Source organism: Paramacrobiotus metropolitanus, unplaced genomic scaffold (genome assembly GCF_019649055.1).
Source record: "Paramacrobiotus metropolitanus isolate TYO unplaced genomic scaffold, Prichtersi_v1.0 Parri_scaffold0000002, whole genome shotgun sequence".
In the NCBI taxonomy this organism is placed as follows: domain Eukaryota; kingdom Metazoa; phylum Tardigrada; class Eutardigrada; order Parachela; family Macrobiotidae; genus Paramacrobiotus; species Paramacrobiotus metropolitanus.
Window position 1 is genome coordinate 2,113,158 of NW_026570222.1, and position 27,246 is coordinate 2,140,403.

The following is a 27,246-nucleotide window of genomic DNA, read 5'->3' on the forward strand; positions in this document are numbered from 1 at the left end:
TGGGATGTGGGAAGCAGTAGACACTTCGCGTTCGTCCTGATTTAACAGTCACTGCAACTCATTTACAGCGCGACATTTACAGAGTGAATAAAAAGTCAAAATTGAGAAAACATAAAAAATCAAAACAAACTATAAAAATTCTGATCCAAATAATACGTTGTAAAACTCCATGAAGACTTCGCACCACCAGAAGTTAACTATAAATTGTCATCGTGTATTTTCGACTTAAGTTTGGGCGAATCGCTGATTAGCCACCTTTGAGAAGGTACTTCATTATCACAGTTCTCAAGAGTCAATCCGCGCATGTGCTCCTGCTGACTGTCCAGGCACAGTTCGTGCTTCACTAGGCGCAGCTGATCCTGGATATGCTCAAAACGTTGGGCATCCACGTTCTGGCAAGTGGTCAGTTGAACCGGGCTGCCGGCGATTGATTCCTTAGCCATCAAACACTGGTCACCGTGCTTTAGCAATTTCTCCTTGGTTAAAACCCAATCCTACGTAGATAAAATCATCAGAAAAGCGTCTGCTTAAGTCTTAAACTTACAGCAGAAAGTCTCGACAAACCTGATTGCCACCGGCTGCGTGGCAAGGATAAATTCCCACGCTTCCGCCAATCGTGTGACCCATGGAGTCCACACACATACGGCCTTGCTGGATTACACCAATTGTGAAATCCGAACTGGCAGGTATTCTAATGGAAATATAAATTTTTCATTATTTGTTCTTAAACGAGGCGTAAAAAATGGGATAAGCGAACCAGTCGAAAACATTACGATAGATTATGGAGCCAAAGGACTCACTTGAGCTCAGGGTAGACTTCCTCCATGTACCATTTAAACGGCTTGCAGTGTAGTCGCTCGCGCAGTTCGACCCGGTCTTTTATGTTGCCGAATGAGACGGCCCTTGCCATCGGTACAGCGTTATAATAATAATTCTTGTAGCTGTCCATCCACACTTCCGCCGCTCGGCGCGTATTTCTACGGTAGATAACTTTGTTACCAATAAAAGAACAAAACTGTGGTCTGATTCAATCCGTTAAAAGGGTACATCCAGGTAGTAACAATGAAATAGTCAAACCGACCGCGCAAAAACCGTTCCACTTCCACCGGGAAACGAATAGGGATGCTGTTTTCGAAAGACATGCCCGACACGACTACATGGAATTATTTCCAAAGATCCTCCACACTGCCATACTCGAAACGAAATTTCTATAAAAGAGAAACCGCTCAAATGCTGACGTCCGTCAGAGCGTGCCAATGAGTTGCCGTATGCCGGTAGATACTCTGAATGCAGTGACTCAGACTGATCTATTACAATTTTAGCTTGCTCTTATCTATCCCAGTTTTGGCACAATAAAGACAAAAGATTCCGGGAACATTCGCAAACACAAGCGCACCTAAATTTTCTCCTCCCCAGATATCCATAGCCATGTCGTACTTCCCCAGAGTTTCAAACCAGCTTTTTTCAATAGAAAAAAGGCCGCCTGCTATCATTGGTGTTCTGAAAAACAAATGCCTCGATTTTCCGTGATGTAACACCATACAGCATACCCAGTTCATTTCTGTCTTTTTATTATTTTCAGTTATAAATTTCAAAATTTGACAAAATATCAGAAATAACCTCGAGTAACACAGAGCATCTACTAACCTAAACGATTTCGCACGAAGATATTATAATTTTTTAATGTATATAATAATATAAATATAATAAATAATTAATACAAAGATACCACGATTTTAGATAATACCTGATAGGTGCAATTGGATCACCGTTTCGTTTTTCTTTCTCCGCGGCTGTCAGATATTCCCATTTAAATACCAGATTCCAATCAAAACCGCCACGCAGCTCTGTGTTAAATTAAAAATTAGCACTTAAAAAACTGACTAGATTGCGATCCAAATTTTTACCGGAAGATGCGCTGATGTACCGGAAGTCATCCATGGAGATGACATCGATTATTGGACTGACCACCGCTGTACGGTTCTAATAAGCACAAGCAAACAATCCGAATCAGGACCAAGTCACAAGACATGAAACATCTCGTTAAGCAGTAGACGTTTGCGGATCAGATAAATGCGTTACTGTGACTGAATTAGCGAAACTTTCGTGATTCGCCTGTGTTACTGGCAGTGACGAATTGGCAATAATTAACGTACGAACTTACCTGTGCAATTCTATCCAACAATGGCTCAAGCCAGTTTTCGTTACATTCGCAGTGGCTATCCAGAAAAGTCAAAATGGGTGCCTGCGCCACATCAGCTCCAATGACCCGCGATCGCATTAGGCCTGCTCAGTGAGAAAAAAACACAAAAATTTTATTAAATCAGCACTTGTAAATGAAAAATAAATGAATGATCATTATAAATAATTTTTATAACTTCCTAAACTTCGCTTAACTTTGCATGCGAAAACGCATACAACGCTCGTGGCGTACCTTCACGGCGGTCGTTGCGGATCAGTAAGACCTTCTCAATCACAGCAATCTCTTCGCCATCACTCGCTATAAAGAAAATACAGACATGTTATCAATCAAATAACCTTGAAGCCCCCAGCCTTGCAAGTCTTACTTACGGTCATCACTGAAATCATCCACTAAAATTATCTCCGTTATTAGCGCTGCCGGGGATTTTCGGAGTACACTGAAAATGCAGCATTAATTTAAATATCTGTTAAAAAATTTGAAGCGTAAACATCGTGAAGAAGGTCAAGATTTTGCAGCACCGTATAAGTGCGTCTGAGGTCACGGCTGGTCATATTGACCGTAACACATATTATTATGTACTGTTTGATATGCTATCGCGGCCCAGGCTCGTGATGGACTTTCGTTTATTGTTTCTTTAGTCTTCCCAGACAATTTTACGGAGAAAACCAGGGCCAGCAAAATTTCAAATCAAATCGCTGCTGGTTGACAAGCTCCAGCGCCGCCGCTTGTTTGTCCAGTTTGCTGCAGATTCTGCAAACAAGTACGCTACCGGCGCAGGAGCTGTGCTCGTTGCCCCATTGTACAAATAAATTTTACTACTCGATACGGTGGTCGGTTCACACATGTATCAACCGTGAGTCGGCGATGGAATTTGAATCTGTTCGAGGACCCTGACAAAGAACTTGATTCTGAACTTGCACTAACCTGATAACTGTGCGCAACAGTGTTGACCGGGCCTCGTTGTGAAAGGTAATTACCACACTAGTCGCCGGTAAATTCTTGCTGGACCACTCCACTGAACGACACCTAAACCAAGTGTCAATTGCTCAGGTTATGTCAGCCACTACAATATTATGTACAGCTTACTCGATACAATTGTGACATTGTATTACCTTGCGAATACTAGAATAAGCTAACAATAAGCGAACTGGATATCGGTTAACAATAGGGCGTCTTTACAACACATTACGGGACTCACTGTGGCTGCCGTGTATCGGGAACTGAACGCTCCATCGAAACTTTGTCACTTTCGATTTGGTTAAACTTATTTTTTATGTATCCATCTTCTCCAACTTTTACTGCTGTTTTGGCGAGATAAGCAGCCACGTCGAATTCCTGCCATGGTACAGCGCCGTGCAACGACTTCTTTTGGCTTCCGTTGCTATTTGTTTTTTCCCTTATGCCGGCCAGACCACTGGCATCGTCGTTAAAATGCGGATTGGACTTCCGCTCCTGTAGCACACTGGCTTGTCGGTTTCTCCGCTCTCTAGCGAGGACATCTTCTCCCTGCAATTTTCAGAATAATTCCGATTTAAAGATACCGCGAATTTACTAGAATACAATTTAAACTTTATTTCAGTGTACTTATAACATAACATTAATGTTGCCTTTGTTACTATCGCTGATCTTACTAAGTCCATTCTTCTCATATGCTAGCAATCTCTGAAAAATTGATATTTTTGGCTGTTTCTGGCAAGTGCAAACTATTTCATTTATTTCTTTGTCGCTACTACTGTAATTAATGAGATTTACTAAATTTACTTATGAATAAATATTAAAGCCCAACGTCTCAATATTTTGAGTAGCAAATCCTTAAACGGTAGCACCATTACGCATTAAAGCAATTATTTTGGCGCACGACGGGAATTTAAATTGTTATACTGATAAACTGAGCCTTATCCGGTAAGTTTTATGAAATAAAATTAAAACAGTTTAAAATTAACTGTTATAATTTTTGTTATTTCTGGGCATTTACTATACATAAATACGGCATGTTGACGCACTCCGTGTTTTTAGGGAGCGAGCAAATGAAGTCAACTACAATCACCATCACGACAGCAAAAAAAGAATATCTGCACATTAGAAAACTTCTTTGCATACGCTTTAAAGTCAAGGCCGCGATTCATCAATCCAAGTGAAAAAAAACTAAGTCAAAGAAAGACGTAAATACAAGTACTTGTTATGAAAATAAACACGACCGAGAGATTTCTGTTTCACCTGCTGTTTATTCGCACCGGATACATCGGTGTGTACTCTGTTTATCCAACGTATTAACCTTTTCTACGCTGCCATGCTGTTAATTCATCACCACTACCAGATCGTAGCACCATTGTCGTCCGTAATGAAAATGCGTACAAAATTCTTACACGATAAAATTTTATTATCAATCCACGTTCCTATTGATAATCGCTAGAAAAATAAATAAGGCGCGCATAGTGCAGTTTACTTTTCCAAATTCCACTTCCAGCTGCCAAATGCCGACATTTGTCTGATCGCCCGGCTGCTGTTTACCTACTCTTATAACGTTCCACACATGCAATCCATTGACAAGTGAATTAATAAGACCAATAATTAAAATGTAATACCTGTTCATTAACGGCGACGCTAACGACAGGGTCATCTAAATGTCCACGGGGTTTGACCACAAAAACAATTAGACCCACGATCCATATTAATCCCAGCGTAGTGAAAGTTCGAAGAATAAATCCCGAGCGCACCATCTGTATTCCGTATATGTACAAGCGTGCTGCTCTTGTCTTGCTGGCGTGCTTGTACCTGCAGCCTTCTCGAACATGAAAGCTGCCTAAATTTCTTTGTTACAAATTAAACGCATGCCACATCTGGCACATAAGCGGTAAAATATTGTTGCTATAATCAGCAGATCAGAAACAAGTCCATAAAAAAAACTTTCTGCCGCGGCCAGTGCATGTATCACCGATCCTCATGAGAAACAGCCAGCTTGAATAACACAGTAAATAATGTGTCCAATGGCCACAATCGCAACGAGGCGGATGAGAAAGGAGCAGTTTGACCGATAGTCGGAGGGAGTTCCGTCGGGTGCTATCACGTTACCCGGTATACAGAATAAACTGAGAAAATTAGCCAGCGCTCGCTAACGTCCGTCATCAACAAAACAGCCAACGCGATCGATGGCTCCTGCGTGTAATGTCAATGTCCTATCCACCAAGGTCGCACTTTTTTTCATTATTTTATTTCCACCAACAACGTGCGCCGGCCACTACGAACTCAACAGCAATGTCACTATCTTATGCATAGTGTTTTCAACAGCTCTAGAAATTCAAAACAACAACAGAACTGAATTTAGATGTTTGGAAAACTTAAGCTCTTAAGTCTCAACTTGTTGCTTCGAGTCAACACCAGCGCGATATCGTAACCGCACAGGATGGAATGCTGCCGTCCATTGGTATGTTACTCCACGGCGTGTGCAGGCTTCTTTGCATACACACCGCTAGAGTCTACTGCAGGAAATGTCCGCATGCACAAGGAAGGCGTTTCGCAGCCGTGCAGCGGTCGACTGCCTGCTCTAGATCCCTCATGCCTACATGCAATACAGTGAATACACCACCAGTAACAGTTAACCACGTAGACGGAATTGGCCAGAGCGAGTCTTGATAAAAGCTAAATATAGATAACAAGCGGCGTCGGTCCTCTAATTTATCTTTTTCCGTCACGATGTATAATTTGTTTCTTATAAAGAACTGCCGGTACAAGTACTTACAGTAAACTCCAGTAAAGGCGGCGCTCTATCCGCTCGCACCATTCCAGTTGAAGCAGCACTGATACAGTAAATCAACTATTGAGATTTCCGGTTACAACACAATTATTTTGTTTGCTGAACTCAATTAGCAATTGTATGGTGCGGGTTTTTTTGTTGTAAAATAAGCATGTTTGTTATCACATCATAAACAGTAAAATATCGTCGCTGTCTCTCTGACGTAAGATATGTGTTCTAAACCAGCACCTCCAGGAAGGTTCGATAAATAAATATGATTATAATTTAGCAGCAGGTAGTTTGGCTCCTATGTTGGGCGTGGTTGACTCACAAGTCACAGTCACTTAATGCAAATTCGTACATTTACACCGGAAAGAACGTTGCGACTTTGCGGACAAGAATGCTGTCGCACTAGCGAAGCCACTGGAATCACGTGTCGTGTTGAATTTGTACATGTTGTCTGTGGTCCAACATCCACCTGCACACAGTGTGATTAACGGTCATTTCTTTGCGTCCTATGGACTTCTGAAGGAGTTGCGAGCTGAAGCTTAAGAAGACGGTTATAGTAAAATTGACCCTTTCCGGGTGGTTGCTAAGTGCAATAAACATACGGGATCGAGGTCTTGACTTGTGACAGGTTTATCAATAACCTCCCGCCGATGCTGGGTTCACAGAAGTGGTTGTGGTTTCAACTCCATCCATCGCGGCGTGGCAGGAGGCAAACTTACCCAAACTGACCTGGTAGCTCTTGTAGCGGGTTGAAGAACTACTAATGTGAGATGCGGTGCCGATCATTCCTGTAACTGGACCGCCCACGTATGCCGATTTCTGAAGCCGCCCGATTCGACAACTGCAGCCACATCCGGGAAAAGTGCGAACGTGGACGATGTAAGGCGTGTCAGACATGCAGCAAGTGCAGCGTCAAATTGCATAAAAATTGTTTTATGAAGTATCATGTAAAGCCAGAGCGTATCACATACTTCTGTAATGCCATGTTGAGACAAAGATTGTTAGCATCATTTTGTTTTCGCTTTTCTGTTCTATTAGCTATCAGATTACATGAACACGTTTTTTTGTGGTTTTTGGGTTTTTGTTGACCATTGGTCAAAGACGTGACCACTACGGTGTTCCTGCTTTACTGTTTTAAACTATTTTTTTGTAATACTCGTACTACGCCGGACCTTAGTATTGGTTTTACACATACAGGATTAAAAGTTTTTATTTTTCATGCTGTAAGTTGTTCGTGGTCACCGGTGGTCACCACCGGCGATCTATGAGCACAAGCTCACGAAAATTTTCCTTAATTCAATTTTTTTCATCAAGAAATCCCGCTTCAGTGCAGATAGGACAGGAGATATTCGGACCAACTTGTGAAATGCAAGACCCACTGGTGACGTTGTGTTGGTTCGAGCGAATTTTTCGTGGCCTCGTGACTACAGTAGTATTCTAGTCCTGTAAAATTCAGTCTATCAGTGTGTGAGCATTTCTGGGAGCGAGCTGAAAGTGTTTGCTGCGAGTATTTTTATAGTTGTACATGTACTGCAAGACTTTATACTTGTTCATTAGTATACTTGTACACAGTTTGCACAACATCCGTGTGTGCAATTTCGCGTTTACTGATTATTATCAAATCATCAGAATTACTAATAAAAACTCTTATTAGTCTGCAAATTATGCCAGTCAGAAAACACAGCTGGAAGCCACAATATTTGTTTGAGAGCACCGGATGTGCAAAATCACATTGTGTCGGTTGTATTCAACACTTCACAGTTATTAAAAGAAACATAAAACTACAAAATTAGATAATAAGCGTAATTTTACAATACATTCACCATTTTTACACCAGATCAGGAGAGTGTAGACACGTACACACGAATTATTCAGAATCTCGATATCTCTGCAAACAGAGCGGAAAGAGCAAATTGAGAAAGCCACTGTGGCATGTTACCGTACCTGGAAATACCCGGTATCAAAACTCCGTTCATAATTACCGCATGCTCCGCCCAAAGAACAGAGCACTTGGTACGTTTTCTTACGGTCATATTACTATCCCGGAATTCGGCTACCATTTTTTGCCAGGTATTTTTTTTAAGGATTTTACAGGATACCGATTGCTCGTTCATAGCATGGTGATAGAGCTCAAGTATGGCTGAGGTATATCCTTTCTTTTACTGCCTTCACCAGGCACTGAGCTGCTTGTTGGCATTTGGGAACTCAGTACAGGTGTTGTGCGGGTGGTAGGAGCCGATACGGTTTCGTTAACCAATGAATGAGTGAATAGTGGTGACAGCTCTCGGGTCTGGTAAATTAGCGATGCTATACTATCGGCCGTAGCGGGACTACCAAATGAGGTGGGCGGGACCAGACTGGAACCACCCAAAGTGGACTGGTCTTCGGTGGACGAACTGGGAGAGCTTTTCCATTTAAAGTACGGTTTGTGAAATGCGCGCAGTGGATCGAGCTTCACTGCTGATCCTTCTTGAACCGCCAGAGGTGCTGCCAAGGGCGTCGTCGGACCGGAAGGCGGAGTGGGCGATTTGACATCGATAACTGTTTGTCGATTGGCTAACGTTTGACCGGCGTTGGTGCTGGGCGGGCTGCTGTCGGTGTGGTTACCCAGTTGAGGGTTAGGGTTTTCCTTCCGTTTCTTGGCAGCTCGCAGCAGGAGATCCCATTGCCGCGATGCTTGAGTGGGACCGCGGGGGACGTTGAAGCGAAACTTGGATATTTTCAGTCGGTTCATAGGAGATCGTTTATTACCCGGGGAGTTGCTGTAATCCGCGGGGCTATCATTCCCGTCGTCCAGTAAGTTTGGTAGCGATGAAGAAGGGCTCATTTCAAATTCTGGAATGGACGGTTGAATTTGGAAACCTTTCATGAGGCGCCTTTCTTGTCGGTTCTGCTTTCGGCTAGCCCGAACACCTGTCAGTTTTAAGCCAACGTATGAAACAAGAGACGATAACATATGGACGTACTGAAGATGTACAAAATATGTTCTAAATATTCACGCATGATTATCTTAAATATTCGCTATGCGAACTTTAATAAAGTGCCTTTCTCCGCCTAATTAATAATTCCAAGTTGCAACTGTAGTAAGATTAGGTACATGGTTTTTCAAACAGTGACTGAAGGCCATATGACATGAAGGCCACTGACATAGCACAACCCGTTTTAACCAAAAATGAGAAGTTCGGCACCTCGGTTTAGTTTTAATGCTTTATTGAGTGGAAAGTGGTAGACGCTTTAACTGAGCAGCGTTTCCAACCGTCACAGAACAGCAATGCAAGGTTAGCATTAGCCGTGCAAAAATTTTCTTCCCTTTGCGAGATTATGATGACAAATGTTAATTTCTTTTGCTCCTGTTAACCTTTAGACAGCTTAACGATGAACGCTCTCACTTATTATACTCTGTAGGTAGTTCTAAAGCCATAGTTTCTATTATTATATCGATGACCTTTGTAAGCTATCCGCTGCGAGCAGCCATCTTTGCAACGGTTGAGAGGTTTAACCCTTTCCAAAAGAAACTAGGTAAAGCTTTTTACAATAACACAGGTATTTGTTGATTTTTATTACTCATAGTCATTTTTAAGTTATTAGAAGTTACTTATTAATTCCATTTTGAAACTGATGTTTCGGAGACATTCGATGACCAGACCGACCCTGTGGTTGTAACTCGATGCTCATCGAGATCTCCGAAACCGTAAAAAACTGAATACAGCGGAAGAAAGCACTAAAATGAAATTTGCAAAATAATTCTGACTCCTTTTTGAAAACCATTGTACCACTATGCTTAATAAACTCAAGAGTTTACGTAGCTACCCGTACAGCAATCCCAAATTATAGTAATTCATTAAAATTGTTAGATATTCTTGTAAGAGACCTTTTGATCTGTCGATTAAGAAAATTGCTGCTAATCTGTTTGGGATGACGGTTTTCGCAAGATGTCCGTTAGTGATGATTAAAAATGCATAATGAACTCCCTTAATGCGCAAACGGCTTATATAAGAAATTTATGTAATTCAGTTAGCTCCAGCTGCGCTTCGTACGGCCTGGTTTACCTTTTTTGTTGGTAGCCGAGGAAGTATTCATGCCGCTTTGTTGTAAAATATGCAAGAGTTCGTAGCGGAATGAAGAGATGTCTTGTTTAATTTCGTTGACATCGTCCTCGCTGACACCTTCGGCTTGCTGGGTGCGCTGCATGTTCGTTACATAACGTTTGACCAGATTACGCACGACAGCTTGATACTTCGCTTCCCGTTGGGTGATTTTCTTAATCATCTATCGGAGGAGAAAAACATGGTCTTCTTATCCGAACGCATAGATGATCATTTCAGACTAATATGCAAAAAGCGCAGTCTGGCTCAACCGTCCGCGCTCCCCTAACCTTGGTGCTGCTCCATTTTCTCTGAAGGAATTTACCACAGCAGGCGCCTATTTTCCTGAAAGCCCATCTGATCACATAAAAGGCACTTTTTGGACTGGGAATGATATTGAATGGCGTCGGCAGTGTGCTTCCCTCTTCGAAATAACTCATCCATAATTTACTCCGTGCAAACTTCCATTCCGTATCTGATTGGTTCTGTTCAAGGCGTAAAATCAGAATTCTTTACAGAAACTTATTGAATTATCGATTGTAATAAAAGTTGCACAATGCAGCTGTCCTCTTCTTATGATAGATGTAATTACCATACGTCGTGCATCAAGCCCAACTACTGTCATACTGAGAAGAGCTGGTCATTAGTCCTTTTTCCGATGTTGCCAAAGTGGACTTCCCAGTTGCAACGGCAAAAAATCTAGGCTATTCTGATTACATGCACTAAGTAAAATAAAAAGGAAAACAAATACAAATTTTAAGGAAAGCTTTATAGAAAAAGATTGAACTTGAACAAAAACAAATACAGTAGGCATTGTTCAAACAAGAAACTGTAAATAACTGTCTTTCCCTAAAAAAATAGTTTCATTTGTTTGGTCTATTTTGACCGTATAAAACCTGATAGTTTAAAATCCGATTGTAAGTCGGCTGACTTACTGAAGCAAATAAACATCAAAAATCTAATCTCTTGTTTGATTTGTAGTCATAAAATGTTTATAAAACTATATAGATGCTCTATCTCAGCTATAAAATTTAGCTTTTCTAAGGTCACGTGTATTCTCAAAATTGTCTAATAATAGAAATAACGTTCAGTGGCATAATATATATTTATCCTTACCGAAATCAGCTGGTATGAATTCGACATCATGGCAATGAGCATATTAAGCAGCACAATAATACTGATGACACTGTATGTTCCAAACATTAGCCGGCCGACAAACTCAGTGTAACTGTGGTCCTCTTTCAGATCCAAATGGTCCAAATCGATCAGCCCGAATATAGCCCAGATTAGCGTCTGAAGTGTTTCCCACAAGCTGCAGGGGAAACAAGGGACAAATTATATCGTTTGTTTTGTAAATCAAAAATAACGTTAATGTACTTGGAGAAGCTTTTATATCTGGGCTGGCACGATGACTCCAGCTCAGGGCGTCCTTCTTTGCGAAACTGATTACACTCTTGCGCCCGCATGTCGGCATAGTACCACATTAACTGGTTTAATCCGCACGTAAACGAAAATAACACCTACAACGAAAAATCACAAAAACAAGTTAAAATCATTATTACATCGTAGTGCATTATCCAAATTATTTATGCTGAACAGTGACATGCCGGTAACTTATCTACTCGTAGTTTCGTTTAAAGCATTGCAGACGATATACCGAAAATTGAACTGAAACATTTATTAACACGTGCGGTTGCGCAGCTTAAAATAGGTAGCACATCGTAAAATAATAATTTTCCCGTACAGGCAGTAAAAGCTATGATTCTGAACAGTTGCTTACCAAAGATATAAAAAAGAAGAATTTCATTATATCCACAACCATTCGTCCCAGGGAAATTTGTAGCGGACCCAAATGGGGATTTATGCTGAAGATGTACACGAGTCTCAGTGAGGAAAAAATATTGGCAGCAGCAAAAAGGCCTGCAGTAGTAAACGTTTTGCATAAATCTATGGAGTTGAAGCAAAACTGCATGTTCCTGTAAGGAAAATCGCACCCTCAGATATCAGAGTAGGATCATACGCATCCCATCGTTTGCGTTCCAAAAAAGCTGCATTATTGCCGGTAGATTTCTCGTGTTGCACCTGGTAAACATTCACTCTTGACGTTATTTAAGACTCCACAGATATGCTAAATTGCGTATTACTTAAGTTTTCATTGGGAGAAAGCGTTAAAAAGAAAATGTGTTATCAAATCCTCATAAATGGCTCTGTTCTTAGTCCACCAGTTATAAGACAAAATAATAAGTCAGTACCTGTAAATAAGCGACTATCCGCAGAGCGATCACAGCGACGTAAAGTGAATTGGTAACAAAATCCAAAAAATTCCACATATCGTGCAAATATTCATAAATTCCCACATCCCATAATTGTTTTACTTCCACCCATATCAACCCTAGGTTGGAAATAAAATATAATCAGACCAACTGCGTATATAAATTAGCTATTAAAGCGCCTTATTTGTCTCAACATGATATATAGCTATTCAGTCGTTGAAAATCAGGGCTTTTATAATATTTACTTTATAAGCAAAGGAAGTATGACGTATATACTGACCAGCCACCCATATGACGATCATAGCCTCGACAAATGTTGGCGGTGGACCCCGCCGCTCGTTCTTCGTAGCTGTACTGTTATTTCCCGTCACACTTTTATCACCCGTATCTATTAAGGACTCGATTCTTTGAGAGGCAAGGATGAGCAAACCTGCATAAAAAAGCGATCAAAATGTCAACGCATACGGAAGTGGTAATTGATGCTCTCTGCCATTTGAGCAGACGAACCCTTTGTACATGATCTGCATACCTAGGAAGCAGATGTACGACGCACTGTGGCACAGAAATTTGATAAACGGCTGTCGCATCATGCCGCCAATCCGGCTTTTTGGAGCAATCAGGTACAGAACGGAAAAAACTGGAAACATGAGTCCAATACAAACGACCAGCAGGCTCTTTACACAAATATTTGCCCGACGGAAACCCGGTAACCCTTCGTAAAAAATGGAAGCAAGTAGTTGCTGGCAGTTAGGATGGGCCACAAACTGCAACGCAAATTGTTATAAAATTATACAACGTAGGCATTTATAGAGAAAATGTTCGCCAGTAAGTTATAGTACTAATTATCACAGGCTTGGCTTCTGTGCTAGTTAAACTTTTTCTCACTAATGATACAATAGACTGATCAACTCAATACACTATTTGGTTTTGCTTTGCAGAAAACAGTATGTCCGAAAACTAACAATCGCATTCGTTTCACTGACATACAGTAGATGGAAGTTAAGAAGTGACCTTTATAAAATTAAATGTAGGTACACTTTTAGAAACATCAGCTTTTTTCAATTAGATTTCGAGTTTTAGCTTAGGCAGACATAAAAGCAAATAAGTAGCAAAGTAGAAAAGAATTTTACTATCCTGAGATTGTTAGTGACAATAACGTATATACGATAAATCTTACCGACTGTACGCCTCTGCAAGTTACGCTCGTAATCTTATAAAAAATTTAGCAACATTCCCGCAAAGTAATTTTTTAATGATCGGACTCATAAAATTGCCCACATAAGGTTGCAAATTGATTGATTTTGGCTGCGTAACGTGTGTAGAATTGGCATTTCTGCGTCAATGTATCCGCGCAAGCGCATCCATAATGGAACTGACCTTTTTCTGTTTGCATCTGATAGCCATTTTGAGCCGACTGAGGTTCATGCGTTTGCCGGATTCCAGTCCAGCATTCCCGGCATCGTGGTTGAGCACAATTTCCAGCTCATCGGAACTGCGCACTTGGTTCAGCAGTGCCGTAGCAAAATCCTCGCATTGTCTGTTTAAGCGTACCACACACATATAGGAAAACAAACACTGACAGATGGATGCAAGCAGTTGGAAAGCAAGATTTATGTAGTGCCACATAGAGAGTGCAACATGAGAGGGTCCCTACTTAGAAAGCTCGATGTAATCTTGTTTAAACTCATTTTCCCGATTGCTGAGCCCACGGAGCTCCCAGGATAACTAAAAATTAATGCATTCATTAATAAAAAGCGATGTGTGTGATTTGGCAGTTTTGGGCGGGACGCAGCCGGGCACATCTGATGCGTCCGTGGCCTGTAATCAGGGGCGTGTTTCTTTACTTACTTGAAAGGCTGTGAGGATTGGATCTTTACTCGATAAGGCAATCTGCCAAATAGTTCATGCTTGGATTAATTCCGTCACAAACGATGCATTCAGGTGTCATTTCGGGAACAAACGAGTACACTTTTATTTTCAGAAATTTAAATGTTATTTTGTAATAATCATCGACAGATATACAGACCAAAAGGACATGAAATTATTCTTACATGGACCGTAAAATGGCTACGTGGTTCGAAGGAATATACTTACAAGGGAGGGACTCGCCAAGGCACGATAGGCATGGATCCGCGAATGAGAATGCCGGAGACTATCCGTCGACCGGCTAGTAATGCACTCATTGCATGCGCAACGGGAATCATGCGGCTGCAAATCCAAACGGTCAATCCGTGTTACGTTTTACGTAGTCAAAGGTCATAAAAATTGGTCATGCTTAGGATAGGATTCCAATCGTAGAACTTTTATGGCGTATGCAGCATACGCACTCTGATGTTAAAAATTTTTGATTTGGTCTTGATCATGATATGCCCTTATTAAAACAGAAAATAAAGCGCCTTCTCATTAGACTAGATAATTAATGCAGCTGTTATAAGAAACGTGTATGTGTACAAGTACATATAGAGAAGCCAGAAGAATCTTTTGAAACGCACACAAACATATTTGTTGTAAATTCTGACGCTGCAGGATTGATAACCATGGTATAAAAGAACCTGCTCATGAATTAAACATTACAGTTAGAAGCAACGTATTTATTTTAAGGAAAAAAGAATAACGCCTTGGTCACGTTATTCAGAGATGTAATCACGGAATGAAACCTACTCGGGTAGTCACACCACAAAGCCTCCCAATACATGGATCAGAGATTACTCAATATTGATTTATTCGCACTCATCAAATTTGCTTAATGTGCTCGAAAAGAAATTTAAATCCAAACCCTCCGTGAAACAATCACAGTGGGCAATGAAACATAGAAGTGCAAGATTTCATGGCACTATAATGCTCGGATTAAACTACACGAGATATATGTGCGAACAGTGTACCTGAGGAATGCGTGCGCCGCGGTCAAGGAGGATTTTAATGATTTCGTAATTGTCACGGTGGGCGGCAAGCATCAAAGGGGTAACATCGGGAGGAAAACTCGACGACTCGTAATTTCCAGCCTGGACACGTAATTCATGCTGAAATTAATGTACTTAATTAAGTAAATGAAAACGGGAGCTTGTTACGTCATCTTCAGTGATTTCTGTTATTAAGCGGCTTATGCTGTTTTTTATTTACACAGTCATGTGTTGTCCTCATTACAATGATAAGGTTATAATTTTTTATTTTAACTCAGAGGAAAATAATTAAGAAAATCATGTAAAGTGCTCCCTTGAATAGCTTCGGCATAACGGCGGATTCCCGTCAATACAACAACATTTTACGTAATCAGATATATGGGAGAGATAAATGTGTGTATAAAATTTTACCACTCAGCAGTGAAAGATTAATTCGTCCTGTAGAGCCTGTTCAGCCTGATCAAAAAGGCAATATCCTGTGTCTGCTTCAGACCAAACTCATTCGCGTCCCCATTACACACCGGAGACTGTAATGATCGATACCATAGGTCGACCTTTATCTTGTCGTCAAACTCGCCGGTACAAATTTCCGACTACAAGTATGAAGTTAATAAAATATTCCAAATGGTCAGGGAGGGCTGGGAAAATGACTTTACTCGATCAATTACAATGGAATAATTTTATTTTTGTTGAGCTAGCTTATACGGCACGTTCCGTCAGTTGGATGATTATCGTATCAGTGCCACAGCGTTCAGTATCCGGTATCGCAATCGTTATTACAAAAACATCCAAATATTGTAGGCAGCTTACAAACACAAAACAACAATATGTACGAATAAATGCCGCAAGTAATTACTGTGTTATTGGATTTTTAAAAAGCGGTTCGCAATGTTCTCAAAAATGCTTTTTTCTTTCACTTGTGTATTGTTCCATCTGGTTTTGATCTGAAGTATTTACGATTGTGTTTAAATACAATATTTGATAGCATTCACGTTTAAGTACTGTACACGTTCTGAAGAGGGCTTTCGACTAACGCATGCGTTCCTTAGTACTGAGCGGATATTAAAGGTATTTCACGTTCTATCGCCAACACAGTTCATAAAAAAGAAAAAGCTTTTCCTATCATAGCGCTCTTTCATTAAAACCATTTTGCAAAACGTCATAGCTAAAATTTTACGCTCCATGATCACGGTAAATTGGACAAGAGGTAGTACGTGTTATATGTACTGATACACCGTTGATAAAATGTCTATAGTCAACAAATCCTGAACTGCATTTCTATATAATATATATATTGCACACCCATTTATCCAATGGTTTTCCACGATTTTCCTCGTGCAAAAGAATAAGTTCAACTGCCTCAACATTTTCCTCGTTGATAGCGTGCAGCAGCTGAAAGTAAACAACAATCAAATTAAAAGATGAGGTGGATGCTTACCGGTGTAGCAAATATAGTGAAAAATTACACGTACAGAGTCGCCCACTTCAGCGTTGTGCTGCAGGAGCAATTCAACCATCTCGATGTTTTCGTTTTCAATCGCGATGTGTAGGGCCGTGCGTCCTATAGAGACAAATATTTTTGGCTGCATTCCGTGAGACGATTTAGGATGTACCCCATATGTTTTGGACAACAATGTGCATCTTGTATATTATTGTTTATAACCGGATGACAGGGTAATTTCTTTAAACGCTGTCACCAGTGTCTTCTCAACCGAAAGGGAAAACCTTGGGAAATTAAGTTGCGGCTCTCGAAAAAAAGTTCTTGGTCCGTGTAATTTAGCTTCCCAAGATTATCCCTTACGCAAACAGCCAGGGATTTGTTAAATTTGATTTCATCGCTAGACTGAACAAGGCTCACTAGCGGAGATCAGATGCAGCCACATATATACAGTATACACGAGATTCAACGGAATAAGTATGCTGACCGTTAATGGTAAATCTCCAGGGAAAAAGTGCAAGTTTCTTCCCAAAATAGTGGACCACTGTAAGATCCAATGCGCAGATATAACCTCTTGCTTTATCCACTGCTTATAATAGCGTACAAATCTTTAGCCTTGTAATCTCACGAGATTAAAAAGTAGTGCATAGTTTAGGCAACTATGTAATGCAATCAATATTATGATGCCAGAAAATCTGCAGATTTTAATGTTCAGTTAATCATACGGTTCAATTTCATTAGATTGTAGACAGCCACTCCAAATGATGTATTGCCATAAATCATTGTACTGTATTTCATGCGCGTTAAAATAATCCTAATTAAACTTTTCGATAATTTATACCAATTATAACAATCTAAATCAGGCCTTTAAAAAGGATTCTAAGTTTTATCTCATTATCGTTGTACTGGAGCTAATCCCGGCAAATCGTGCAAATATCAAATCATTACGACTTGCGATAACATAACTACAACTAACATTCCCAGTTCCTACGTACCCAAATGTACAAGGAAAACGTGAGCGCATATAAAAAATGTTTTGATGTTCCTTAACGCTTATATATGATCATATAATGTATTAACACCCAAATTTCCTTGATTTCCAGCGAATGGTTCTCGTTTATAACGAAACAGCGAAATGAGAAGTGTAATCGTCAAATAAATTTTAACAAAATTTACGATATTTTAATAGTCTTAATATTTTGGTTGGTTTTTTGCTGTCGAATTTCACTAGGAGTAAGAAACATTACATTACGCCATATCATACATTACGCCATCACATTTTACTGCACAAATCCGGACTTAACAAACTTCTTTAGAAATCTGCGACCTTTGCAGTATCTGAAACGAGCATGTAACCTTTTTTAAACAGCAGTCATTTTAGTTCTAATATTTACGTACGGACCAGAAATTGAGAAACAAAATATGCATTAGGATACACAGTACCTAAAAGAGAAAGCTAAAATCAAATCAGCGAAATACAATGCCGGTATGCATACAAGTCACCCCGAGAACGATTACCGATTCTGCGCATGTAACATCTGACAGGGCAACACTTCTGGCGTTTCTGTCACATTATGGGATGATACTAAGCTGTCAATTACAGGCATGTTACAGAGTTAACCTTACTGATCTCGCCCGATGCGCTGGGGCACCGTCACTGCTGTGACACCGTACCACCCTCCCAGCTCACATAAACGCCGACACGACAAAAAAACCAACTTACCCAGCGGATCGGTGCAGTTGATGTTTATGGGAATCCGCGGGATAGGTGGCAGATTGGGATTAGCGTCATCATCCTCGAACGGTTCGTCGCCCGGTAAGCGCGGCAATTTACGCCGCGTCTTGGCCATATCCCCGCGCTCGACAAACAATAGAAACTGCTTCTCATCCGGCGTTAGCTGGGGTTCTCGTCTAATGTTGGCCTGCACGAAAAGTGCTGCCGGCTGCAGATCGGATTCAGTATCGGCGGCTGCCGCAGCAGCAGCCGCGGCGGTGGCTGCATCTTGCCGGCAGAATTCATCACCAATCCCAATTGTGGGCTCAATCTCCGCAGCTGTCGTCATCTTTCTGGACCGCATATATGACAGAGTGTGTGTATATATATGACGATTTAGATGGTTAGTTCGGCTGGATATGTGCCACAAACTGCACAATGCAGTTCAGCCGGCAGACGAGCTGCTTCTCTCCGTTCGTCGGGCCAAGATTTATCATACAAACCTTACTAGTGTGACGCTGGCCCTGCCATTAGTCCGCTTCCCGTTTCGCCTTTCCGGTGATTCCGCCCCAGCCACGTCTGCGTTGTTGTGTGTGTACTGGACCGGTTTGTTTAGATTAAGCAGCGTATGATCTAATAATATGTATAACCAAGCCGGCAAACAGAGCGGCAAAAGGTGTTGTCTGGGGCCGGTTAAATTGTCACCCAGCTCACAGCAACCAATAATCATAAACAATTTGCCTCCTATGATCGGCTCCCACGGAAGGAGAATCCTCACTTGGATGATCACACGCGCAAGGTCCGGACCGGCGAACTAGTGTCCCGGCTTCAAGACTTGATATATATGCTCAATGAGTATTTTAAACACTAGAAACTGGAGCGTCCCCCCTATAACAGCTAGCTTTATCCCACAATCTAACCACTTCCGGTTTGGCTGCTGTTAGGGATTTTATCAACGCTTGGGATATGTAACAAGGAATCATTCATGCGCTGTTGATATTTCCTGTTGGTATTATGACACATCGTCGTGTATTGTCGGTCGTTCATTCCGCATCTGCAAATATGATCATTCAAGAACAGCATCGTGTTTGGCATGCACAGAATTTCTGTGGTCTATTATAGTTCTCTAATCTGCAGGAAAAAAGTGTGATAAGACCCATCATCATAATTATGATGAACTTGATTTCGAAAAGAAATCTTTTTTTGCTTTGACAGGTGTGGAGCGTATGCGTGATAAAATTTGCATGTGATGACTATCCTGGATTATGAAATACAGTTCACAGTGCACACTGTATAAATAAGTAATACATAGTGTGCTCGATACCAAGATTCTGTTACGTGACGGTAAATTAAACATACAATCTCCAGTATATTGCAGCGCAAAATTTTGTAACCAGGTGGGAATGGGCACTGATTTACTTTTCCTCTAATTAGATCTTTCTTTTAACAAAATTCGCAATAATGTTTTTGTAATTTATCTCTGTTATACTAAAATGGTATGCCACAAAATTTGTCGGCTGTTGTATAATGGTGAAACTAAACAATAAATAAAATAAAGCCGGTTCACTTGTTTCTTTTTCGGCGTTTAAGTATAAAGATTCAATGTGGGAATGCTCAGCGTTGTACTGGGAGCTGTTCTTCCTTTTCCTCCACATGTTCATTGGAATGGGCATTTCCATTAGAATCTGTTACTCCAGGTGCAACCATATTTAAACGTACTAAGGAAATTTTTAGATAAAATGAAATACAATAAGCATTATTAACCGTCCTCAAATACGTAGGAACCGATAAATGCACTAAGTACAGTGTGCAATATCACTTTATTATATTTTACGAATAATATTAAGTTGAATTTCTACTCGAATACGTCCGTTTTTAATTACACAGAAACCGATAGAGAAATCCTTTTTCTATCCGTCGATGTAATTATGGTCTTTAGCGAAAAAGCGCACAAAATTAGGCGATTTAAAACTCCTTTAGGTCTTAAGTTTTTGGCACAACTTTTATTAGTCGGCAACACAGTTGATATCTCTGTTCATGGTGGCGGCAAGTGTGCTGGCCGCTATGCCGAACATGCATTAAAATTCATTAGAACGGCGGGTTGAAAAAAGTGTAACCAGGCTCATGTTACAGTATCAAAATCTGCGTACAAGCGACGACACGATCTTATAGTTACAATCTTACACGTTGCTATGTTATGTTTATTACGAACGCCTATTTTTGGCATGATCAGATACTGTTTGTAAAATAAGTATATTAAAATGCATGTTTTTCAACTTTTTAAATTTTACAGTTTAAAATTCACCATTTTATCCTTTGCTGTAGTGGATGCGATAAAGGAAAAAAAATACGCTATCTGATAGCACTTTCACTCATGAAATAACTATCATCTGACAATTGGCAGTTTAGTTGGCAGTGAAGGGCTTTTATGTAATTATTATAAATTAGTCCCCCTTAAACGGAGGCTGTGTATACCTCTCGACATCGAGATGTGAGCAGAAAGTTGTGATAGTATCGCAAAGATAGAGCAGAAACAAAAGTAATAAAACTTATCTCTTAATTTTTCCCTATAATTTTTACAAATATACGAGCACTGTATCTTGTCTCACGGCATTCGGAGACTGCAAAGTTCAACAGGTACAATATTAATTAGGAGAGGAATTCATAACTTCTAGCGCCGCGCCTTACTAATAGGGTATACGGTATTACCGAGTAAAATTACTCTGTATAGAAGTATCTATATACAGAGTACTGTAGGGATTGGATCGTGAGACAGCAGGGCAGCCGCATTACTCGTATGAAAATCGATCAGTTTAAAAAAGATAGATACTCGAACAAATAAAAGTGTACAGCTACTTTTTCTCTTTGGTATTATTGCTTTATCATGCGTAGCAAGTTAACTGTAAAGAAGCTACATAATGCTCTGTGAATGAACAGGGAAGCGAACAATTATTACAATTAGCTACGTATTTACTTCTATGTCGTTTTGGTACAATTCTTCGGTTGTATCTATACAAAATGTTTAATAACTATTTAATGTTTGCGCGCATCCATGAAAGGTAGGTTACCGACAGAAAGCCAAAACATAATTCGAAGTATATTATAATTTGCTATCTGTATATACAACTACAGACTCTGTATACAGTACATCCGTAGACAAGAGCCAAGAACAAATTCAGATCAGGGTGAATTACAAAACATACATTATTATTTATTAGGCGCTAACATATACTATAATAGGTGCTAATATAATATATGTTCACAAATATAATATATTTGCAACCTATTGAGTACATTGTTATCAGTTTATGTACTATTAATTCTAAAACAATTTCACCCATGACTTTCAATCCGATCGGAATCGTCGTGTGTTCATAAAACACAGTATGTCGAAGTGCAAAAACGGACGCGGTGGTGCTATAGATATTATCGTCAACCGTAGGTTTCGCTTCATTTAGCTGTTACGACCGTAACCAACCATTTACAACAGTGAATTGACATAGTAATCAAGCCATTTATTCTTATCCTAATAGCCATATTTAAGCGATGATTTCCGCTGATCGCTTAATTGACCTAAGCATCGTTTTAAGGAGTAATATTTTTTTAGGCTATGATGTTGGCTTTTTCACGGATAGGTACGACTGCTAAAAATTTATAGCAGGTTTAGCCAACGCAAGTATTGTACAAACAATAAAATTAATTTCAAGCTCATGTACATCATCGCAAGACAGCAAAAAATAACAGTTACCGTGAAATACTCATTTTCTTGATACGTTGTTTATGTGTACGGTATACCAATGCCCCATGTGTACTAATACAGTACCCACAAACATTTATAAATACAGGATTTCTGGACTTCGCAATTAAAATTTATTGTGCACCAGTGTCAGATGTACATGTACAATATGTACAGTATGTATGCACCGACAAAATGTAAAATAAGACTTAAGACATATTTTAAAAAGTGGTCGGCTACTCAATAAACGTTATTTCTAGAAAGAGATTCAGCAGAATCGTCAAAAAACCTTAAAAATAACAGGAATACTGCATTCTGCACAACTTTTGAATAGATTTTTGTAGATGTAGAAAAATTTCATTTAAAAGAATCTGTTTTACATGCCCAAAATTTATTACATTTTAAACTGCAGACAAACAACTCAAGACTGACACAGTACGACAGAAGTACTACTTGTATCCTTGTCATTAATTAACGTTGCACCACATCACAAATACAAAGTAAGTAAGGTTACTGTGGCTTTCGATATCTGATCATTTCTGTGATCGAAAATCGGAGCCTTAAGCAATCGTGTAAGAAAACGAATAAATGCGGGGATTGTCAGCAATATACAATGTGCTCAATATGACCGTGTTCATTATATTATCGACAGTAAAAACCCAATCCAGAGATATGCTTTCCTTTTTTACTGTTTACAACACAGAACGAAGGCGCATGGTTGCCAGTAGTCCTTTCGTTGGCTAGCACGGCTAACGTAAACATTGCGCTCCATTCATGAAGTCATAGTAGTGCAGTGTTGGCTCAAATCCATGATTTGCGCCAGGAGCAATAAGAAATCCGATAAACAGCTGCATAAACTGTGCTATGATTTATGCAGATTTAATTGACACTGATTTCGACAGATTTACATAAAGCCCCTAACAGCACTACGCCCAATATGCGCTGCAATTCTCTGCTCTAAAAGCTAAAAAGGCCAAGATATTATTCTCACTTTGTGGTGTAGACATATCAATCAAGTACATATAAACAATTTCAAATTTCAAACACCAATAAAACTGTTTTCTCGCAGTAAAGTACCACCAAAACAAAAATGAGACATTATAATTTGCACTTAATAATGTTCAGCTAACAAGGGAGATGCTACCACAATGCAGTGAAAATTTGAAGGCGGCCATAACACTTCCGTTTAGTAGGTACAGTTTGGAAACTGTTATCAAAGAATATTCCAGAGCCGATCGGCACAATGAATCAGTGGTTGTTTTAAATCCAGTTAGCTCCCAAGTCACAAAATGTACTCTACTATTTCGGACCAGGGTAGTTTAAATAGACTTTCGATGCTTGTAATTTAATTATAAGTTACCAAGTGTTTGTATTAATCATACAGTATACCTACAGTAGAGGTGCATCAAATGCTGCTTTAGAATCTAGGATACCGGTACCGATCACTCTCAGGCGTTAAAGTCAATTCGCGTTACGGTATGCTGCCGGTAAATCCGAATGTTCAGTTTTCTAACTGTAAGTTCCGCTGCAGTGAGATACAAGGACTGCAGATATACAAAAAAATTTTCTGAAAACAAAACACGTAGAATTACAATTAAATAATTTATACAGCTACGTCGTATTTTCTTGGAGATTCAATGGCGGGTTCGTAAATGCCAGCAAATTGTTTTATTACACATTTGTTCAACTTAAGTATTTGCTTAGCATTATTTATTTACTTGTCGCTACTCTTACGTTTATCACGTTGCCTAAAAATTAATGTAAGTGCAAAAAATCGTGCAAGAAAATATAAGTAGCAGTACGCATAATTAAATTAGCTATATTGTCAATGCTTCGAAGCTTTAGTTCAGTGTCCACCGTCCCGGTCCGTTTGACATAGCGCATCGCTCAAATCTACTGAGTACTGTTTTAGTATTGCTTCATTATGTTGTGAACTCTGACTAAAGTATCTCAGTTCGTTTAAATTAAGAAAATAAAATAATAATATTTTCAAAAGATATTCATTCAGGTGTTGGAAATGTCATATTTTACTTGTATACGTACTGTGATGGCATTTTCCTATAACACAACGACATAAAACAGAGATTACAGATGCATGAAACATTTTTTGTGGTTCATGGAGCTTGATAGCAAAAGATGCACTTAATGGCTTTTCCACATTGAGCAATTGGTTTACGAGGAAATGCACAAAAGAATCGTTGTTTTCTCGTTGTTGCATATGGTCATAAGACTGGAAACTCATCAGAGCTGAAAGCTAATACGAAATATTTCCGTATTTTTATGGAGCATTCGCGAGCAATATTATATTATTATAAACTTGTCGACCGTTTCGCCGTCGTGCAAATTATAAGAGGACGCCCATCGTACGGTACAAGACTATGCTGGAACAGCAGCTGAAAGTGACATTCCTGACCATGTTGTTACATACCGTCCAACGACCGCATACATGCTAACATGCTAAACCTATAATCATGCGCTGGGCAAATACAGCATAATATATCTACAAGATCTAGAAACAGACGGAACCAGAACAGCAAAACTAGTCTTCCTTCAGTTCCTGTTTCAACCTCAGCTCAACATCTGTCAGTCTGAGGACCGTTTAACCTATTTCGGAATGTCGAAGGAATGGATGACACTTATCATTCCAGTACGTACTGCAAACTACCCAATCCAGACGCTAATGAAAATGCGTGATGTGATGCATAAAGATGTGTGCGCTTGCTTATATTATGCAATTATAAGCAATATCCGGTCCCATGCTGGCTCTTTAACAACAGTCGTTTGACTGAATATAATTATTATTTAAGATTTTCTGGCAACTTGGTGACTTGTTTTTGCAACGAGAATCGTAAAAAATGGAATTTACATAAAACTATCCTTTTCGTCATGCAGATTTTACTTACTTAGCCGGTATTACCAAGTTCATTTCACATGATTATTACAGATAGCTCCTGTCACGTCAGCGGAGATTAAAGCGGGACGTATCGATATCTCGGTAGTCACAAAGCATCATTCATGGAGTAATCCTTCCGATATCTCTATGCAGGGAAATTGATAGGCCAACGCAGACCGACCAATAAAACATATCCATCTGTATCAGCTCCCACCGGAAACAGTAATGACATATGAAACAAAATGGTCATTCATTCACGGTGCACTAGCGCCAGAATAGTCCCAATAATTTGCAATCCGTACAGGGGTGAATACATTAAGCACAACGTTGTTGACACACAACATGCCCGCTAGCGGTAAACGATGAATGTCGAAACAATGCGCTTATGACCTCGGCTAACCGTAAGATATTCATGGGATTGGATAGAGCTGGCAGCGTAATCCAGATGACAGAATAATATGATTTGTATAATAAGACACTGGCAACATACTTAGCATAATATGTATCGTTCTGGACATTTGATAAATGCCTGCCAACATATACAAATAACACGCGGCGGCAAACGCTGCAAGCCGGCACTGATGAACCGCGTTCCGCTTCGCTTGTGGCAGTTAGAAAGAGTTAATGCAAGAAATTCGTGGGAACCAATAATACGGGATCGGATGCGGGTGAGCCGAACCGCCTGTATGGTGTACAGGGCAGTGCAGCATCTATGAGTCAAAAGAGGAACAAGGGCCAAACCCGGCATCTGCCTATGTAGATAAACAGATACAGAGGGACAAGAAGTGACTGGTTCCGCCGATATATCCTTCCTGTCAACCAACCACACCAGACGGATGAGTTGCAGGATTCTCCGATCGGCACACTACTATTGCAAGCGGCATCAACAGCGAGCGACAGCGCCGTTCTGTGATTGCATTACCAGCGTTGGCGGCGGCGCGCGCGAGGGGAGAATAAAGTTTTGCTTACATTAGCTTCTTCCCAGATACATACAAATATGAGTACTCAACTGCAGTAAATAGGCCGACCCAATGTAAAGACGGAGAAGATTGAGCAAGATAGGCTGTGAAGATGGATTTTCAATCTCTTCGCTTCCGCACATGCATCTTCATAATTCACAGTATTGCAGATATTATAAATAATATTTCGTATGTTTGACAAAGTTGTATAACAGAAGTGCATGGGGCAATTCAAACTGGCCGTAGGTCGAAGTTACAAAAATTTTCCTGACTTAAGGTTGCAGGATAATTACGTCTGTGTACTCGTATAGAGACCGCTACATACATAACGCTTCCGCTAGACGTTTGATGTGTTTGTACATGGACAACATTTTGTCCAAGTAAACTTTTCGATCTAAATGAGCGCGGGCGCCAATAGCATAATGTTCCGATAGCTAACTGCTAAAAGCCAATTTTCCTTCTCCACTCGGCTTTCATTATAAAAATCTGCACATCTGGCCAAGCATCGCAACGGGACGTCATCCAAAGGAGGAGCCGCAATTTCCGATGTATCTTGACCGTTAAACTAAAACCGATACTAACTCAAGACAGGAATAGAGCTTCTTGCCATAACACTCTTTTGCCATTACTTCAAGCTGTTGTTGACTTCTTCCTGGAGTTCGTCAATTAGATACGTAGTAAGAATGAGCTTCGTGCATGAGAACATGTAATTATACATTCTTAAGACAGCCGTTTGGGAATCTGATCGCAATCCATTATGTAATCCATTTATTTCGGTTCAGCACATATAACCTTTAAGAAGCTAACAATAAATTATATCTGCGATATTCAATATATATGACCCTGTATCAGAATAACAAGATGTCGAACAAGACCAACCGATACTCATAAAAACTGGTGTGGTGTTCCTTGTTTTTCATAGACTTATCCAGTCGTTGTGTACACATGTACCGTATTAAATTTTGTTTTCATGTTGTCGGATGCTGGATTCAGTACTACTTTTCCTGCAGTGTCTAGTACAGTACTGTGTGTTCAGGAATCAACATATACAGAGTTTCAAGATATACAGATTTTGTTTTGATACAAGATTTATGCGAAATTTTAAAGTCACAAATGCCCAAAAATTTTGTTAAGGGCACGTTTAATGATACACAACGTCTCAAATAGCAAACCGAGGGTCACGAATTGCGATCATATGTACAAGTGCCCAAAGAACGTGTAATAATGTATGCGCCGTTCCATACGAATTGTGGTTATTAGCAGATCCGCAACAACTACGTATCTATATCAACATGTACATGCA

At 39.9% G+C, this 27,246-nt stretch overlaps 2 protein-coding genes across 3 annotated transcripts; both read right to left on the reverse strand.

The window, feature by feature from the left end:
• Window positions 1-24: 24 nt before the first annotated feature.
• LOC129589874 (polypeptide N-acetylgalactosaminyltransferase 2-like) lies at window positions 25-5,823 on the reverse strand. Its single transcript, XM_055484776.1, has 13 exons — window positions 4,789-5,823; window positions 3,402-3,709; window positions 3,128-3,229; window positions 2,572-2,639; window positions 2,435-2,500; window positions 2,165-2,286; window positions 1,908-1,983; window positions 1,748-1,847; window positions 1,397-1,500; window positions 1,082-1,208; window positions 801-977; window positions 565-691; window positions 25-494 (listed from the first exon to the last, which is right to left on the reverse strand). Exons 1-13 carry the CDS (start codon window positions 4,921-4,923, stop codon window positions 198-200), a joined length of 1,809 nt encoding a protein of 602 aa, XP_055340751.1. The 5' UTR covers window positions 4,924-5,823; the 3' UTR covers window positions 25-197.
• A 1,717-nt stretch (window positions 5,824-7,540) lies between these two features.
• On the reverse strand, window positions 7,541-25,911 carry LOC129589858 (transient receptor potential-gamma protein-like). 2 transcript variants are annotated; one of them, XM_055484764.1, is made up of 19 exons: window positions 24,995-25,911; window positions 18,365-19,409; window positions 16,676-16,764; window positions 16,506-16,595; window positions 15,186-15,305; window positions 14,398-14,511; window positions 14,152-14,193; window positions 13,958-14,028; window positions 13,681-13,840; window positions 12,833-13,067; window positions 12,584-12,733; window positions 12,283-12,422; window positions 12,025-12,112; window positions 11,811-11,950; window positions 11,408-11,550; window positions 11,147-11,342; window positions 10,321-10,515; window positions 9,995-10,214; window positions 7,541-8,858 (listed from the first exon to the last, which is right to left on the reverse strand). In XM_055484764.1, the coding sequence occupies exons 2-19, from the start codon at window positions 18,717-18,719 to the stop codon at window positions 8,056-8,058; spliced, it is 3,351 nt and encodes a 1,116-aa protein (XP_055340739.1). In that variant the 5' UTR covers window positions 18,720-19,409; window positions 24,995-25,911; the 3' UTR covers window positions 7,541-8,055. The 2 variants fall into 2 exon arrangements, with proteins under 2 accessions (XP_055340739.1, XP_055340731.1); XM_055484756.1 differs by having other exon boundaries at window positions 15,186-15,323.
• Window positions 25,912-27,246: the final 1,335 nt, after the last annotated feature.